At 39.3% G+C, this 18,136-nt stretch overlaps 3 protein-coding genes and 1 pseudogene across 4 annotated transcripts in view; 2 read left to right on the forward strand and 2 right to left on the reverse strand.

Annotated features, from left to right (window-relative positions):
* LOC145503133 (uncharacterized) overlaps positions 1-18,136 on the reverse strand; it is a 403,728-nt gene that overhangs the window by 230,835 nt on the left and 154,757 nt on the right. The gene's annotated exons all lie outside the window — the stretch shown is intronic.
* LOC145503103 (zincore component SEPHS1-like) overlaps positions 1-18,136 on the forward strand; it is a 162,596-nt pseudogene that overhangs the window by 78,078 nt on the left and 66,382 nt on the right. The window lies entirely within an intron of this gene.
* Positions 8,775-10,419, reverse strand: LOC145460492 (histamine H2 receptor-like). Its single transcript, XM_081445332.1, has one exon. It carries the CDS (start codon positions 10,239-10,241, stop codon positions 9,252-9,254), a length of 990 nt encoding a protein of 329 aa, XP_081301458.1. The 5' UTR covers positions 10,242-10,419; the 3' UTR covers positions 8,775-9,251.
* On the forward strand, positions 14,501-16,700 carry LOC145502146 (transcription factor HES-4-like). The gene is made up of 4 exons (XM_081481419.1): positions 14,501-14,539; positions 15,327-15,422; positions 15,703-15,793; positions 16,207-16,700. Exons 1-4 carry the CDS (start codon positions 14,501-14,503, stop codon positions 16,698-16,700), a joined length of 720 nt encoding a protein of 239 aa, XP_081337545.1.

The following is an 18,136-nucleotide window of genomic DNA, read 5'->3' on the forward strand; positions in this document are numbered from 1 at the left end:
TTTGATTCTCTGAATTTTTATCATCCATTTCTCTAAAACGTATCAGGGATGTTAGGAGTGAGGGAATTTTATCATGATCGAGGCTTTACTGATGGGCTCTTTTTGTGGTGGTTTAACATTCCGATTATTGGACACCTTTAGCTTATCACTCTGCTGTTGTAGTTTCTGTTGGGGGTTTGTCAACAGCTTGGGGTTTCAAAAGAAACTCTTCAGTAGGAAATATGGACTTGTGGCTCATTAGCAGGCGACTCTTTTAGTCCAGAGATATAAGCTGACATAAATAAATTTCGTGGCAGTAATAACAGAGCTACCTGTTTTGACAGTAATTAACTGATAACCTCATGAACCTTGCCCCTTGAAAATATTAAAGTTCATGTACTCACTTTCTGATGTTGTGAAGGCCCGGTGGGCTGTTCGTCTCCTGATCGAGTGGTCCGTGTTCAAGCCCTGGACGGGAACATTGTGTTGTATTCTTGCACTTTCCTCTCACAGTGCCTATCGCCACCCAGATGTATAAATGGGTATCGGCAAATTTAATGCTGGGGGTAACCCTACGATGGACTAGTATTCCATCCAGGGGGAGTAGAAATATTTCTAGTCGCTTCATGCTACAGAAACTAGAGATAAGTTGCAGCCTGATGAGCCACTTGGCTTGTATGCAGACCTAACCTTACTTTTTCTTTCTGATGTTGACGATAAAACATTTGGTCTACTACTATGGAACCATAGGAAAGATTAAATCATATTGTCGTTGTAAAAGAGGATAATATTCACTTGTTCTCTTAAAGTGAGCCAATTAAAAGTGGGATTGCTGCATCAAAAGGCCCGAAGGGGGTGGGGGCACACAGTGGAATTTGACTGTGAGGTCTGTCTCCTGGGTATGGATGGTAAGGAATTTGACACGGTTACCATCTTTGAAGGACCAAGAGAGTCTGCCATGTTGTATGTGCGTATTGAAGGGAAAGAGTTTTCGCTACGTATATTTTTTGTGTCAATAATGCTCTGCATGTTTACATATCTATTAGGTTTCTATGCCCCAGGGTGGATAATTTAGATACTTTTTACTAGTCATGTTGTCCCGGGGGTGGGTATTTTGACATTATTTTCAGAAAATGTCAAAATTCCCCCTTATCTCCCCTCCCCCCTTGGGCTTAACATTGATAGGTGCATTATTGCATGTATGTTGATGTCATCTGGGTGAGGGGATGACTTCTTTGCAATACCCCATTCTCATTAGTTACTCATACCGTACACACCCCACGACTTAACAAGGTAAAAACCTATTTGAATCAAATATGTCAGCAAGGTGGTTTAAAATTTGTCTCCTGAAAATGACTGCAAAGCGACAAATTCGAAAAACTTAAACCTGATTTAGTTCAACGAGTATAGTTGGTGTGAATGGGGTAAAAGATTCGGGAAAATGTAACAAAAAAACACATTAAAATACGAAATCCTTAATTCCGGAGAGTCGCCACTTTGCTCACAAATTCGAAACTTCATCGTTCTTCGTTACTTTCCGAACGTTAATAGGGACCGGCAAGAGAAAATGAAGAATGGTATCATGCTTACGTAAAAGGAAAAGCACTCCCGCTGTTTTCGGCAACCCTAAAATAACTTTAGCGGAATTGACATATCCCAAAGCCTGGACTGGGAGCCTCCCTCTCTGTCCCCTCATTTTCTCTTGGGACCGGTCATTATTTATCGCCTGGGGCGGGGAGGTCGGAGGATTTTTGGGTAGGATGATTTGATCTTTAGGATAACCGAGGGGGGATCAGTCATGACTGAGAACCCAGAAGGGGAAATCACCGCAAATTATCGACAGAAACGTCCAAGCAACGGAAATGCCGAGTTGTCCAGAAGTGAGGAGAGTGAAGAATGATGATGAGGGCGGCCAAGATGCTGTCATTGCTGATCTCGATGACCACTCGAATGTCCGCATGCCAGTCTTTTGTATTAAATGAGTAAATAGAAGACGTGACGGTACAACCAGCAACTGTATAAAAAGAAGAAAATACGAACCACAAAAAAGTAATAAAACATAACAAGTGAGTAAAACTATTAAACTACAAATCAAAATGGGAAAGAGAACAGGAACAGTGGCAAATCGTACTATAAGGTACAAATTACCCCTAAATGTCACATTCTCATACGGATTGAGTGGGCGGCTATTTGGCACTCTGAAAAGTAACTTTGCTGTTTCCAAGGACTGGGGATGGTTAGATTGCTGGTATGTCAACTGACATCATATATCGGTATCCATGCACAATGTCGGCTTCATGAAAGTACATCATATTTAGAAACATGAATGTTACAAGCACTAATGTTACCGTCTTTAGCTGAAAATCCTCCGACCTTCCCCCACCTCCCCCTCCCAGGGTGTAGCTGATGAGGAAAGCTTGTTACTGTTAAACAACGTACTTACCCAAAGGTTTTTGTATTCAAAATGGACGACAGATCGCTCTGGGAGTTGATTCTTCACTATGGCCTTTTTCTTGGAGGTATTTTCCAGCTGATATGCATTTTAGCGATTGTTATTGTTCCTTCAGATAACTCGGTGGATGATGAAGGCATTTTACTGAACAAAGAAGACAAGCTTCGAAAATTTCAAGGACAACAAACGTTGCAGTCGCAAACAAGATTAAGAGAACGAAGAAAGAAGAAGTGACACTGCCGTTATTTTTGCTGGGTTTGGCTGAAGTTCTCCGGGTTCTCCAGCTTATAATCGCCTGGCTTGAAAAAAAAAAAAGAAAGGAATCAAGTTTTCATAGTCTTCTCATGTTTTCCGCTGGTGGTACTTTGGACGCTGAAGTATGAGCTTGAAAGTAAGCCAGAAGTATGTACGGAAACTACAGTCCATCAATAGTTGTGTACATCATTGTACCGTCGATGGCGTACTTGAAGTGAACTCTTATTTACACTTATACACTTTTCGTCGTTTTATGTAGACTTTGCAGATAATTTACCAGCATTATCAGGGAAATTTGTTTATTTAATAGAGGTTGTTAGAGTCTCGGATAGATCAAAGTATTGAAACCGGCAAATCCCCCAGTCTTGTATCGTGTCGCTAAGTCAAAATGTTTGCAGTCTGCTGACTTGTTTATATCTTTTCGTGTAGGTTTTAAAATTATTTTTTTTGCCAAGTTTTGTTCAGAGAGTTAGAGTTTCTTGTTGCTGGTTTGAAAAAGTTTCTGTTGCTTGTCTGGACTTTGCAACTGAATTGCAGATTTCCTTTTTGTTTTGCACATGCTGGTTTCAAAATTATTTTTGTTGTGCTAATGAAGAAGTCAAATGTAAACAGAAGTCCTTCAATTTCTTTATTCTAATGGCTAAATTAATCACACTGCTGTCACATGATTGGTTAAAGTGTCAGATTCTTTTGTTTCAAACTCATGCCATTCAATGCTATGATAAGTTGAAAACTTTCAGAGGTCATTGTAATGTAATTACTCTTGCCCTTTCCCTGGGTCTCCAAGGAAGAGGAAGGAAGTAGACTGGAGAGATGGAATCAGCGCTTGACATTATGTAGTCCACAATGAGAAGGAAATGTTGCTGAATGATGTCATAGGCACTGAGTCACAATGAGTCGCTGACAGGTGCACATTCTATTTGCCGTAGATACAGTAGCTTCAGTAGTCATAAGGTGTATGACTATGGAGACATTTTGAACAGAAGGGCTGTGAATTCTTGATAATTTTCAACTTATTCTTAGGGCCATCCAATTTTAGACTGGGGAATGAATTGTGTAGTAAGGCTCTTTTATTTGTGACTTAAATTAATTTATGAGGTTACAAGAATTTTTGAGTAATACACCAGCCTATTGCCACTGAATGTTTTGTTTTATCTTGTCTGTTCACATAAATGAACACCAACTATGACATTGTGTTTAACAGTTTCAGTGTGATCACTATTACTAAACTATTATTTCCTTTAAGTTTGAAATGTGATTGTTGTTAGTGAAATGTAATGTACCTTACTCAGGCCACAGGGAGCATACAATCTTGTTGAGGATAAGAACAAATCAAGAAATGAAAATAATGAATAGTTTAACTTTGTCTCTTGTTGTTATCTCTTACGAGAACTTAGAGGGAAATGGCTAGATATAAACTAGAAAATTTTTTTGCAGTGCGAAAAGGTTTTGGTACGAGTTTAGCACTACAGTGTTTTGCAGGGCATGTGGATAGCAGTTTTCCTAGAAGTTCATGTAAGAGATGACAACAGGAGACAGAGGTAACCTGTTCACTTTTTTTTCATTCCTTTATTTCCTCTCATCCTACTCAACAAGATTGTGTGCTCCCTGTACCCAGGCCCTTTGCAGATGGAACACTTGGCTAGTTATCAATTTGGAAGGGTAAATGACCCTTCCCCTCTATGAGGTATGGCTACAGGAAATTATGGTAGTTGTATTTATCAAGTCTAGTCCAAGATGGCAGACAGTGGTAACAAAGGCTTGCCTTCTGAAAACTCCTCATTTGGGGACTCACACTCAAATAATTTACATCTACAGCAACAACTCAAATGCACAGTCAGCAAATATAGTTGCTACATTGTTCTCGTAGCTTTCTTTCCACTTTCAAAGTGTGCCAAACATACTCAGTGGCTCATTAGAGTAAAGCAGGGTAAAACTTTCTCTCGCGATGTGATCTATCCACTTCCCTCTCGATGCAGGTTCTTTCAGGAAAATATAATTAACCTCGGCATTTCTCCTTGAATTATTTGTATTATTTGAATTATTTGCATTTGGGGACTCAACATGTATTGTCACCACTTTGTCCTTTCGAAGGCAACTTTTCATCCCCTCTCAAGTGGTCCACCATCTTGGATCTGGCGACCTGCATTGGACTTGAACTACCATAACTCCCTGCAGATGTGAGTCTCGTAGAGGGAAAGGGCCATTAAACCCTGAAAAGAGCTGCATCACAATTTGCACATCTTGAAAAATTTAGCCTTAATTTTTCAAGTTTGTCGTTTGTAATCCAGGTCAATCTTCTCCATCCTTAACCATCCTTGTTCCTTGATTGTTTATTGTTATGTCTTAAGTGTTTTTCTATCTTAACACACTATTAGGTTTTTTGCATGTGGTAATAATAACTCAAAAATGAGTGCGCTCCTCGAAGGATAGCTCATGTGACCATATGGTCTGCAAATGCACTATGCAGCCAGGCATGCTCAGTTGATTGAAAATAGGCCAATCTCAATATATTAAAATTATAACTTGGCCCTGAGGCTTAGGGAATTAAAACAAAATAAATCACATCGGGTTAAAGGATGAATATTTCATTTCATTCCCCTAAGCCGTGGAGTTCGAATCTCAATATATCCAAATTGGCCTATTAATTGATATTACTCAATATATATGGGTTATTTACCAAGTGTGAGGTCAAGATGGCTGGATATTGGCCAAGTTCTTTTTTTGCGTGTTTATGGACTGAGATGGAGTCGAGGTCCATAAACTCGCAAAAAAAGAACGAGGCCAATATCAAGCCATCTTGACTGAACAAGCTTTGTCAATAAAGGATTTATTATACGGCTTTTGCGGAAATATTTCTTGCAGGACACGGCAGGTAGTCCTGAGTGGGCAAGATAGCTCCATCTTGCCCGCTCGGGTAGCCAATCACAGCGCAGGATTTGATTCATCTTGCCCGCTCACAGAGCTAACCATGTAATAATGATTTATATCAAAATCAATGAAAATCAAAGATTGAGAGTTATGGGTGTTGATTTTCATTGATATTACAGTGTAAGACAGATAAGTTTGAACAGTAAGTGTTTAAAATTGTTTACTGAAACTCCCATAGCACCGCGGTAATATTTTGAATACTATTTGAAATATCTCACTTTTATCCATTTCCCTAAGTGGCCCCAATATTAAATTCTCAAGCATTCTCAAGAAAAGTTAACGTCAAACCTCATAGAAATGCTTACGGTTTGAAATTTCGTTTTGAACTGACGTGAAACATCCATTTTAATTGAACTTTATCAATTGTACCGTGTGAGAAACACAGAAGCTTCTGATTAAAGGGAACGTTAGGTTTGAGTGCGAGACATAGAACCATGTGAATCAGGAGCGTAAGGTTATTTCAGGTTTAGCAATCAAGACATAGTAAGTGCTCCCTGTTACTTTTACGCTGTATGGTTTAGTCTTTATGTCGATAATAATTTCGTGTTTTAAGTTCCCTTAACTAAAATCTATTGAGGTTTGTAGGTGCTAGAAATCAACCGCTGGATACTAGGATTTCCAGAAGCTAAACTAGCCAATGAAATCTTATGTCCCCAGAGTCACTTTTCCCTAGTGCCAAGGCCACGTCGGCTAAGAGAGTCTGTGACTACGAGAGTCTCGCTGAGCGGCTGTAGAGTGAACTGTTAAAGTGTCCACTGTCACAGCAGCTCTGGATGACGAGGTGACAATATTGACTAACAAAAAGCTCACTGAGACTATAGAGGGTAAGCGTGTTACACAAAAGCCTTCTTTTCGTTATTGTGAGCCTGTTGCGTACCGGAGCACGTGCACTTAAAAAACATTATGAGATTTCCTTTCAGCTAAGCTCGATAGCGAAGTAAATATTCTTTTTCTGCCAAAAAAAGTAACCCCCACTTTTTAATGAATTTACATGACAAGCGATAAGCAACGATATCTTGTTATCTAAAGTAAAGTTTCAAATTTCTCTTGTTTTTTTTTTCATTTTACTACTGCACAAAGCTAGCCTACTCGCAGGCGGTAATGTCAAGTGCTATCTCCGCGTGAAAGGACTTTCAGTGACTCGGCCACTCGGCCAGGACTTGTACTTGAGTTGACTCGGTGATAAACTCATGTACCATCTAAAATAGCTGACAGTTTGGATATCTCTTCAGCTTAGCTGTTCAGATTTGGGGTTTTCAGAAATCACAACTTGTCCAGATCCGTTAAAACCGTCGAATAAATTATATTGCTGTAAAGATAATTACTAATTTGATAACTACAGAACGTGAATTGTACAAAATTTTCACATTATTTTTCATTCTTGATCGCTGTCAGTATTAAAGTAGTGGAAATATTGGGAAGAATTCTCTCGGATAGTTATTGGGGAGAGACTGATAAAGAAGAACTGTTGGATGAGAATATTACTGAAAGCTACAGAAATAATGCGACGGAAATCAGTCAGAAATGTTATTAAATCACGGTATGAGTGTTTGTCACTAATGAATCAATGCACAAAGTTGATCTGCCATTGCTTTCTAATACACCGAAAAATCGAAAATTTTGAAATCAAGCCTAACTTTTTTTGGTTAGAGAACCGAAAATGTAAAAGGCTATCAAAATACGCTTTTAAGCATAAGTTAATTTATTAGATTTTCGATTGAAAAGATAATGAAAACTGAAAGTACTCTAAAACAATAGCCCAAGTTGACGACTAACGCTTCGTTAGAGAGATCACAATTAGCGAGGGTAGTCGTGCTGTAATTCTCAGCCGTTAATCGGATTAAGAGTATTTTTGTTCAGAATTCTATGTCGATTGTGTCCTGGACAACTTCTCCTGATCTATTTTTTTCTCCCTCTCTCTCTCTCTAGAGTATTATTTTCGAATCGCAACCACACTTTACCTATAAAGATATTGAAAATCAGCTGTCTTCACTAATGAACATGGTCTCTTCAAACACTAAGTACATCGTTAAGGTGAAAAAATTCAATGTGATCAGCACTTTATTGAAAAGTGCGAATGAAAGCAACGACAAAGCCAATATAAAAGCCGGGGGGATGATGCTAAAGTATGCTTTCAAAGTGATAGGAGGTGTTCTTGAAGCCATATTTTAATACCCCAAAATTTGCCGGGCCAAAACTAGGCCTAAGAAACCTCATTAACTAAAACTAAACGAACAGAAAAGTCCTACGCCTTTTTCATGCCCGAAAAATACAGGGGAACTGAAAAGGAAACATAAATATGTGTACACAAGTCTCTGATCATGCAATCCCATTGGCAAAAATATCTTGTCCAAGCCAATACAGAGATTAAACCCGAACTTAAAATACCTTGCAAGATCTCATTAACTAAAGAATACCGGGTGAACTTTTAAATCCCCTAGAGTCCAAAATTGTAAAGAACACCTAGAAACCTTTCCTTTACTTTCAATCCCGAATATCCCCCCTCCCCCCCGCACCCTGCCCATATCCTGCTCGCCCAATTATGGCGGAAATTTCACTACAGATTTCAATTAAGCAAACGTGACCAGTAAAACCCAAAAGATTATACGCTTTTAGTAGCTGCAAAAAAGTTGCAAAAGTTACTTATTGCAGTAGATTGAAAGAAGTAAATGTAATCCTATGAAAGGAACAACTTCTCGGTTAACATGAATACGACATATACTGTTAATCACTATATACGAAACTCAATTCGGAGTGTAATTTTCTTTTCATTTTAGTATCCATATTTATTCAGTCGCCTTTGGTTACGCGGTTCATTTTTCCGGCTCACCGCTATTCATGGTAACCTCGTTACGTTCGCCGCAGCAATGAACGTGGTGGACACAATAGACTACGTCCAAACCAACTTTACATTTAATTACATTCTCGTTTGTAAACGAACCATTTCAATTATTTTTCTTCAGTGGAAAATTTGATTCAGTAATTAACTTCTGTCCAACGAACCAGTGCTCAGCTGGAAAATAAATACTTGCAATCAACACAAATGTGATGTGAACTCCTATTATGAACGAAGGTATACCAACTCGAAGAAAAACTAATATTAAAATATAGTCGCTGTTCAAACACACACGTTAAACGTGTTCTATTTTCCCACAAGTAATTTTGTTGTGTTTATTTTTCGCAGTTCTGCAGACATGCAAGATTATGCAATTATAATTAAGTTCCAGGAAAGATGATTAGTTTTTGTCTTGATTCTTCTTCAAGTGAGGAGCTATCTCTTATCTTCTTGTTATCTTCCTGCATCACTGCATTGTTCTACAAATACGACACTATCACAAATGTTAAAGAAGATTATTTCCACAAATTGCTTCGAAATTCCACAGCCGCGTATACAAGTAATTTTTCATCAAACAGGGCATTTTTAACGAATAAATGCAAATGGCATATGTAATACACTGATTATCTTCTGATTGCAGCGGCTATATTGATTCACTATTCGCTATGTTACAAGTGTTATTTTCATCCACCGACTATCTCAAGGCTTGATTTTTTGCATAGAATTTTCAGTGAGGTTTGACTAACTGGCTATGAGTTTAATAAAGAATTTGCAAAGATCGGTTACTATTCCTTTGTGTCAAACTATCGATTCCATTGTGAAGTGATCAGCTCGTTTGTATTTCGCCTTGAAACATGGAATCATCAAGTACAACTCACGACGGAAATCTTGTTTCAAGAACGTGTAAAGCATGGGATTGATCAAGGAAGTGGAAAATCGCAAAAAGTCAAAAACTAATAACCAAACTGAAGGAATAGCGTAGAAAACGTCCTTACTAAGATAGTCCTGTAGGAGGCCTATGTACCAAGTAGACCAGCAACATGTGAATATGCCGAGCATGAGAGCGAAGATAGTTATGGCTCGTTTTTCAGCAACTAAATGTTTGCGGCTGCTGTGAGACTCTTGAATATTGTTCAGTTTCCTGATTTGTTTAGCTTGATGATGAATGACTTTGAACATTCGAAAGTAAAAGAAGAGCATGAGAACTAATGGCACCAACAAACACACTACAATGCCAACAATGTTGTAGATTAGACCCCAGCGCAGCTTGGTTGGGTTTCGGGAGGTGAAATGATCAAACTCCTGCCACGCCAGTTGAATCAGCGCCATGAACAGCGACAAGGACCACACGGAACTTACCAGGATCACCATTCTCCTCTTGGTTACAATGAGCATATATCTGAAGGGATAGATGACAGACACGTACCTCTCGCCTGTGATTATCAGGATATGAAAAATAGTGGACACGGCAATAAACCTATACACTGCAGCTGAGGTGATACACAGTCCAGAGAAGTTCTTGTAACCGACTAATGCATTGCAAGCAGTGTTCATGGGGATACCAAGAAGGCCCATCATTAGGTCAGAGACGCTCAAACTTACGAGAAGCAAGTTGGTTTTTGTCTGTAGTGGCCGTCTTTTTACGAACAGCACAAGTACCAATACGTTGATCGCTATAATCAAAACGCTGAGACTGATTAAGCAAGAATCGTAACTAGCGTCAAAGTAACCATTGTGTGGTAAGGAATCTTTGCTGTTTTCCTCTGGTGTGGAGTTGTTCGACTTCATGACCACTCAACGCTCTTGCCCGCCGCAAATGGCGTTAAAATTCCATCGAAAATACAGTTCGTTCTAACGAGCGTTTTTCTCGCTGTTATTAATTTGATTGACCAATGATGTAGCAGTACGGCTATGTAACCCTTACGTAAACAATCGTTTTCATAGTCGAGGTCATAATAAAGACTAATATTCTCTCGAGTATTGCAAAGTGCTAACTCAAATAGTGCTTGATTAACGATGCAGCTATCAATGGAATAATGTCTACTTAATTCAGTTTTCAGTGCCCAGCCAGGTTTTCAGGATTTCACCTTTTAAAAAGTTAATGGGTTAAACGGAAATATGTCTCTTTCAGTGTCAAAAATTTATATTGTGTGTGATTGCGCTTTTCTAGATTGAGTGATGGACTTAGAATCTGCCTGTTCAAGTCTGTTTAATTATCTTACGAAACAATAGCGGTGTTCACAACATTTCACAGCCTTACATTTCCATTATCTTATCGCTCTTGAAAGCCACTTCATTTCGCCGAACACTTTTTGACAAGATTTTACTGCAGAAGCATATAAGTTTCCATTTATGATTACATAGTTCAAACTCTCTCAGTTTTTGAAACAGTACAAGATTCTCGATACAGTGGTTTAGCTCGATAGTTGGTCAACTTCAATCATATCCAAAGCAATATTTCTGAAATTCGAGGTCAAATATGACATAAATCAAACTGTACGAAAATTAAATAAGTGTAATGAAAGAAGCCAATTTTAAATTACTAAATTTCAAATGTTACAATTTATGATCACTTACTGAACGGAGATTTAGTTGAATCGTAAATAATTTTCGAATGCAAATATTTTTCTGATAATCATTTTCCAACATGGTGCAAATTAGAGACGTCTTTCTTTGATAATACCTCCTGTCTGGTACTTCCACTACAGAGTGTATTGTTAGGCTGCTCCGTCTTAAACAAAAGGGTGTCTTTTTAAATATTGTTATGTGACAAGACAATGGATACAGTTGCTCGAGTAAGCTTAGATTCCCCCCCCCTCCCCCCCCCCCCAAAAAAAAACAACGTCAGCCAAATACGGTGCAGGGACTGGAGCAAATCAACTCGTTCCGCAAATTTGATCGAGACCAGGCTTCTGACGTGAATGAGATTGCCTCTCGGGTGCCTCTGATTCGAGCCTATAGCCCAGGTCCTTCACGTCAGAATTCGTTCATTTCCGTTGCAGAAATCACGCTCTGAATTTTATTCAAATTAGTCCAGTTTAGCATGTAAAACAGTCGGTTTCTCAGGGGGTGACACGTGATGCACGAACCGCGAGCGCGCAGCGATTGACGGAATTTACACCGTGTTTTCGATGTGTTCATTATAGGTTCTGACTCCATGCATGCTAACAGACCCATTTCCGAGATGCCTCTTGGCTTTTCTAATCGAGTCCCCGTAAGAAATATGTCTCAGACGATTCTTACATTTTAAACTAAGGCCCAGTGCAAACGTCGAATTTTATATGTGCGGAACCTAATGTCACTATTATGTACATATTACGTTCGACGTCTGCATCGGATGCGGTCGACACATTTGTATTTGAGTCAAGCTTGCCGTTCTTTTCGACAGTGGCAGTCGAATTAGAATGGCAAACGTTCGACTTCGATTCAGACGTCGAACTGTACATGTACCGACTACAATGCATAATATAAATTATAGTTTACCTCAAAGATTTTGCATCGAACTAGCAATTAAGTTCGACGCCCGTAGATTCGAGTTCCGAATAAGCTGTCGAACAAAATTATTTGAGAAGACTCAAATGGATATTACGCGCGACATATGTTAATTTAAGCTGACTTGCCGCAAAGGTGAGTTGGGTAGGTAAAAACATACGTCGCATTTCTGCAGTGTCGAATTCAATCAATTATTTGCGGCGGAAATGTGATTACCAATTTCGATTTGATTCATACGTCGCACTTGTGAACAAAATTCAGCCGATCAGATTGCAGTGTCTGCATTTTTGCGCACGAATTCTACAAGAATTTCGTCCTTCTGTCGTTTTTACCGGTTTCCATGTCCAGGCAGGCGCTGCCTGTGGTAACGTTAGGACTCGTCGAGTAACCACCCGTCGTGCATGTTAGAGAAGTAAGACGATCATACACCACACGAAATTTAATTATTACTACCGTAAATATTATTACAGCTGCCACCGCTACGCCTGACGCAATGCATGCATTTAAGAAAAGAAAAGAAAGAAGCCAACCAGTTATCCAGAGGTATAAAGGCAAATTTCTCTCGGTCATATTGAACCTTTAATTACACGATATGAGGCAGTGAAAAGGATATGAGATTCCCCGTCCCTAACGTTCAGGGATTACTCGGCAAATTCCTTGTGCGACATCAATACGACCTCGATGGGTCTTTCAGTACGGCTACATATATACACAAAAAACTCTCACATCATTCATTCTAATACTTGTATCATGCTGATTTTTTGAGTTAATATCCAGGAGTTAATCAACGAGGAAACTCAGCTTCATTAATTCATGAATAGACTTTCTCCAAGTCCTTGGCGGTCGAAGTAGTGGCTCTTCTTCCTGGCACGCTTCGCTCGAGAAGTTTGATCGTCGTGGAGGTTTTTCTCGCTCCCAGTTCGACTCTTGCATTTCGACTTTTGGACAACAAAGAACCCATCCACACTACGCTGGAGAAATTTGAAACGGCGTTTTCAGTCTGAAAACACATCAAATGTTCACCGTCCACACTACGCCGTAGAAATTTGAAAACACAGCAATCATTGCAGGTCATTCTTTGACACTCAAATAAGGTTTTACTTTACTTTACTTACTTGTGTTCGAGGAAAATTCAGTCAGGGAAAGACGCCATCGTTTTCGAAAAGCTCCGTGTTCAAAATGTATTCTGTCCACACTAAAACGCAAAGCCGGCGTTTTCAAATTCGTCCGGGCGTTTTCGGTTTGAAAAACTCTGTTTTCGTCTGGGTTTAGTGTGGACGGTAGGCCTTACCGCAGAAATAAAGCTACGTTTTCAAAATTCTCCGGCGAAGTGTGGACGGAGCCTAAAAACATATCACTTGGAGACTACAACTGCGTGTTTTAAAGATTAATGAAATGAATCACTAGTTTTGTTTTCCTTCAAGCCCAGTGAAACAAAAAGAAAAATGCCTTCATTGCTGCTTAATTGGAAAGGCGTGCCTGACCGGACGATTGTCTGATTATAAAAGAATAGAACGCAACGTGAACAAAAGAATGATTTAATTCAATGAGCTTTTCGGCGAAGTGTCCCTTGACAATTTCAAGACTGAAGACCCCGACCCGAAACTCAAGTTTTACATTTTAATAAGGTATTATGTTGTTATTACTCTATTAATAGATAAACAGTATTACAACAACAAATTAACGAGGTCTAAGTAAATCATAATGTCCGTTTTATAGCCGAAAATGGAATTAGATGGCTGTGTAGGCTCGCGGCCTCCATTCAATACAGCTATTGAACAACACTGATGTTAATACATTTTAATTACCTTTGCGGCAAGTCAAAAACAAAAGGGCTTTTTTTAAAACATAAAAGAAAAGACGCTTAAGGTTTTATGCACGACATCTTTAATCAAAGCCCCTTAGACTGAAACACCACACTTGCGCTTGCAATAAGATCAGCAATCTTTCTTGTGCAGAGCAAAAAATTCTCATGGAAATTTTCTAGAGTAAGCAAAGGCAAACTGTTTGAATTTTGTTTTGGAGAGTCCGAAGGGGGATATGATGCGACCATTGCTAAACCAACATTTAAACACAAAACGTTCTGAACGTGATCACAGGAAAACTACAGCAGTTGAGTTCACTGTTTTCCGGCTGATCAATGATAGGATTTTTATTGATAGTGGTAGAATAGCTGCTCTGTATGTGGGAAAAAATTACTAAGGGCTTTTCGTATATCACATCTATGATCACATCTATGATCACATTTTTTCAAAAGAAAGATTACCCATTGAAAAACATAGTCTTCGTTATTTTTGTGTGCCCGTTGGGATCCTGTATTGTCATTTAAAAAACATTGTTTTACACAAATTTAGCCGGTTCACTTTGTTCCCCATGTTTCCACTACAGGTATTTTCTGGCGGTATACTTTATATTTCAAACTCCAAACAGCCTTTTATGTTCTGTTGACTCAATCTTTTTTATGTCAATAAAAGTTTGCACTCCATAATTAAAGGCACGCGCTGAGGGTTTACACATATAGTTTAACAGGCTCACCTTTTAAAACTTGAAACAACATGAAATACCATGTTAAGCTTTTTACGCAGAATGGAACGGTTTGTTTCTACTGAAAATGTCATATTTTTACGAGTGACTACTCAGTGCCAGGGAATTGCCGACTACTGAAAGCAAAAAATGTAATGCACCAGAAACTTATGAATGATCATTTTTGAAATTTAGAAAAGTCATATTTAGAGTTCTATCATTCGCTGGGTAGAATCATTTAAAGTTAGGAGAACTGGTCACGCATGGTTTGTCAAGTCATTTTGCAATTGTCATGGAGATCGCGCGCAGTTTTACAACACCACGGATAAATTTTCGCGGGAATTTTTCCAGTGCGTGGCGCGCGAGAAAGGTCAGTTCGACTGCTAAATGATATGAACGTTTTTTCCTGTAGGGATAAAAGTATCTCAATCGCGCACTGGAAGTCCGCAGGGATTTCATCGCTTTTTCTTTGAAGTGAAAAGGTTAAAAGGATTTGACAGTTTGAAAGCGTAATATTTGCAACAAAGCCAATAATTTGTTCGCATTCGCGTGCGAGAATGAAGAGTCTGATTGCATCAAGACAACCGACGCTTGTGATTGGCTCAAAGGAAAGTGCGTGCAAAATTGCGAACCCGTGCCATTGTAATTTAGCTGAAGAGTTTTTGCGCCAACATCATTTCCTGACTCAGCGTCATACAGAAAGGTCCTCCGTAATCTACAAACGAGAAATTTACACATCGTTTGACGGTCAACATGGCAGAAAGAATTTCGCTAACTAGAAGACGACAGGTACTTGCTTTTTATCAACTTTAAGCTGCTGCTTCCGTTTCTTTATTCTTTATTTTCCGTGTTCAACAGGCAAGTAAACCCTTGCTGGAAAGACAACGGAGAGCACGCATAAACCGAAGCCTCGAGGAACTGAAAGGACTCGTTTTGTCTGCCCTGTATCGTGATGTAAGTATACCCTGTTCAGTTTGATCGAATTAAGGTGCTTGTTTGCAAAACTTATCATGCTAGGGCCAGGCGAACTTATTTACCATTTTATTTTCCATCGCTCGTTATGCGTATTTTTATTCAAGCGTTCATGATCATGGGTCACTGTGTTGCACGAAGTTTCACAAGCTCTCTTAAAAGCGTCGCTGGACGAAAACACTTTCACACTGAGTATTCTGACTAGCAAGTAAATGAAATTTTATTGCCAGTTTTGCAAACATTTGACTTTTTACTTTCGCAGAATGATCAAAATTTCCAAAAGATGGAAAAAGCTGAAATTCTGGAGCTGACCGTGAACTTCTTAAAAATGATTCGTGAGCAGCAAGTAACAGGTTAGTGAGTTAACAATGCCGAATTAACTTTCCATATGTGGCTGGAATGACCATGTCAATGTCTAAGGCCGTCCCTTCACTACGACACAAGCACAAACATAGCGATAGTGAGGACGCCATGATAACACAAGGATAGGCAATTTGAGATGCAAGAATGAAAATATGCCTTATTTTCGTTTCCATACCTCCTCGTACAGTAGAACAAGATGGCGGGCTTCTGTTTATGCTTACGCTTAGATCAGCAAGTTCTCATTGGACATAAGCACAAGAAGAACAAAAATATTTTGTACTGCTTGTGTTGTGGGCGTCTTCACTGCCATGTGCTTGTGCTTTGACTTATCCCTCTTGGTGAAAATCAGTCTTAACATATGTTGACTATGAATTTTGAAACTTAATTTAATCCCTCTTTCCAGGTTACTGGACTAATCAAAGTGATCCTGAATCACTCAGTAACTATCGTGCGGGATTTAACGAGTGCGCAACCAAAATGTGCAGCTTCATGGAAAACCAGAAGAGCGGGGTGGATTCCAAACTACGGGAACAAATGCTGGCGGGATTGGCGGCGTCTTGTAGCTATAATATGCACACGACTACTCCGGGACACGTGAAGTCTGACAACCCTGTCAGTTACTCCCCTAGCCCAGCAGTATACGGTTTACAAGGCACTGGAGAATCACATTTCTTCTGTGCTTCCACGCCACCGCCATCGCCACCCTCGAGCGCATTTAGCCCGTTTATCCCTCACGAAGGTACCATGTTGAAAAAGGCGGGAAACGCTTCCTGCAGCCATCATGCATCAGTGGAATTTCAGACAAAATCTGCAGCAAGACACGCAAGCCCCGTGGAATGCAGCAGTCCTCCACTTTGGAGACCATGGATCTCAAACACACAAGACGGGCAAATCTAACTTGCTCAGCTTAGGGATTTCCAGTTCCACTCGAATTTCACTCGAATAACGGGATCTTGTCCCATACACTCCAGTCGGAGAGGAAAGGGGCAAAAGATCTGCTGCGTGTTAACTTGAAACTGCAGTACAGAGTTAACTGGTCTTTTAAAATGTCAGTTGTAGGAAGGTTTCCTGCAAAATATGCTTGTATACAATTTAGGATTTTTATAAACATTTACAACTAAAAGATTGATACTTTGATTTGAGAGTCATTGATGAATTATTGCCATATGTGGGTAGGTTGCTGATTTGAATTTTTGTCTGGTGAAAATTTTAAAAGAGGATATTTCAATCGGGCGGTCTTTGCTGACGTCATTGTTTTTGTTTTTCTCATTAGCTGTTGCTCATTATGCTAGATAAGAATCGAATTTAAACTTTTAAAGCGCGGTGAAACTTAGTAGTCGGTCAACTTTCTCGATTCTTCGGGTCTAGTTTTGACGGGGAAATCAGCTTTAAAAATCGCAACATTCCTGGGTGGCTGAGCTGATTTCTCCTTAATATATAATTGTGGGTTTTAAAACTCATTTCGAGCAAGAAAGTGTTTGTCACATCGGCTTCACATTTTTATTGTGGCCCGAGACGGTAGTCGTCATACCAAAAAGGCAACCATTGTAAACTGAGTTTGCCCGATCCCTTGCTGATATCTGACTAATAGGAACCTCTCAGTAGGCACATGTTCCCTAATTGATTATAACATTTGAATTTTTCTTCTTTTTCTTTCCGCAAGATTTTCTCGCCGATCGCGAAGAGATCTTGGCACGTGATGTTCTAAAATCCAAAACTAAAGAGACACCGAAGTTTTTATCCTCATCAGGCATAAGGGGTGCTACATTTATTTCCGCTCAGTAGCTTGCTTCGTCTGGAAACCAACGCATTTTGAATTTCAGAGTGTGTAACATAGAGCTACGAACGCGTTTGTCAAAAAATATTTACTTATCTCGTGATTTTTAGCATTAGATCTAATATCCTGCGTTAATTAAGTATCCAAATAAGCAACAGAATTTCAATGAATTTTGATATTACCTTTTCTTCTCCGGACTCAGGCTAGGGCTGTCCATCACCGACATTAAGAAAACAGAAAGCATAAAGATAACCTAATAAAGACGTATTCGCGACTATTCGCTATTCGCTTTTTCCAGACACCCGTTGCCTAGATAGCCCTTGTAACTTCCAGATGTTTACGCTATTTTCTGGCCGCTATGTGGGTGTACCCTGCTCCATACTGGGCTCGGTAAATTTGTGCAAAATATTTCGACGAATATCTGAGGTTTGGGAAAACGCACAGTTTTAAAACTTGGAAGAGTGTCTTCTTTATCAATCTCCTATAACATCACAATTTCGTGACGTTATCCACTGAATGGTTTTCGAATATTTTTTTTATTTATTCTCGTCTCCAT

The sequence above is a fragment of the Orbicella franksi genome, chromosome 11 (genome assembly GCF_964199315.1).
Source record: "Orbicella franksi chromosome 11, jaOrbFran1.1, whole genome shotgun sequence".
Taxonomy (NCBI): Eukaryota; Metazoa; Cnidaria; class Anthozoa; order Scleractinia; family Merulinidae; genus Orbicella; species Orbicella franksi.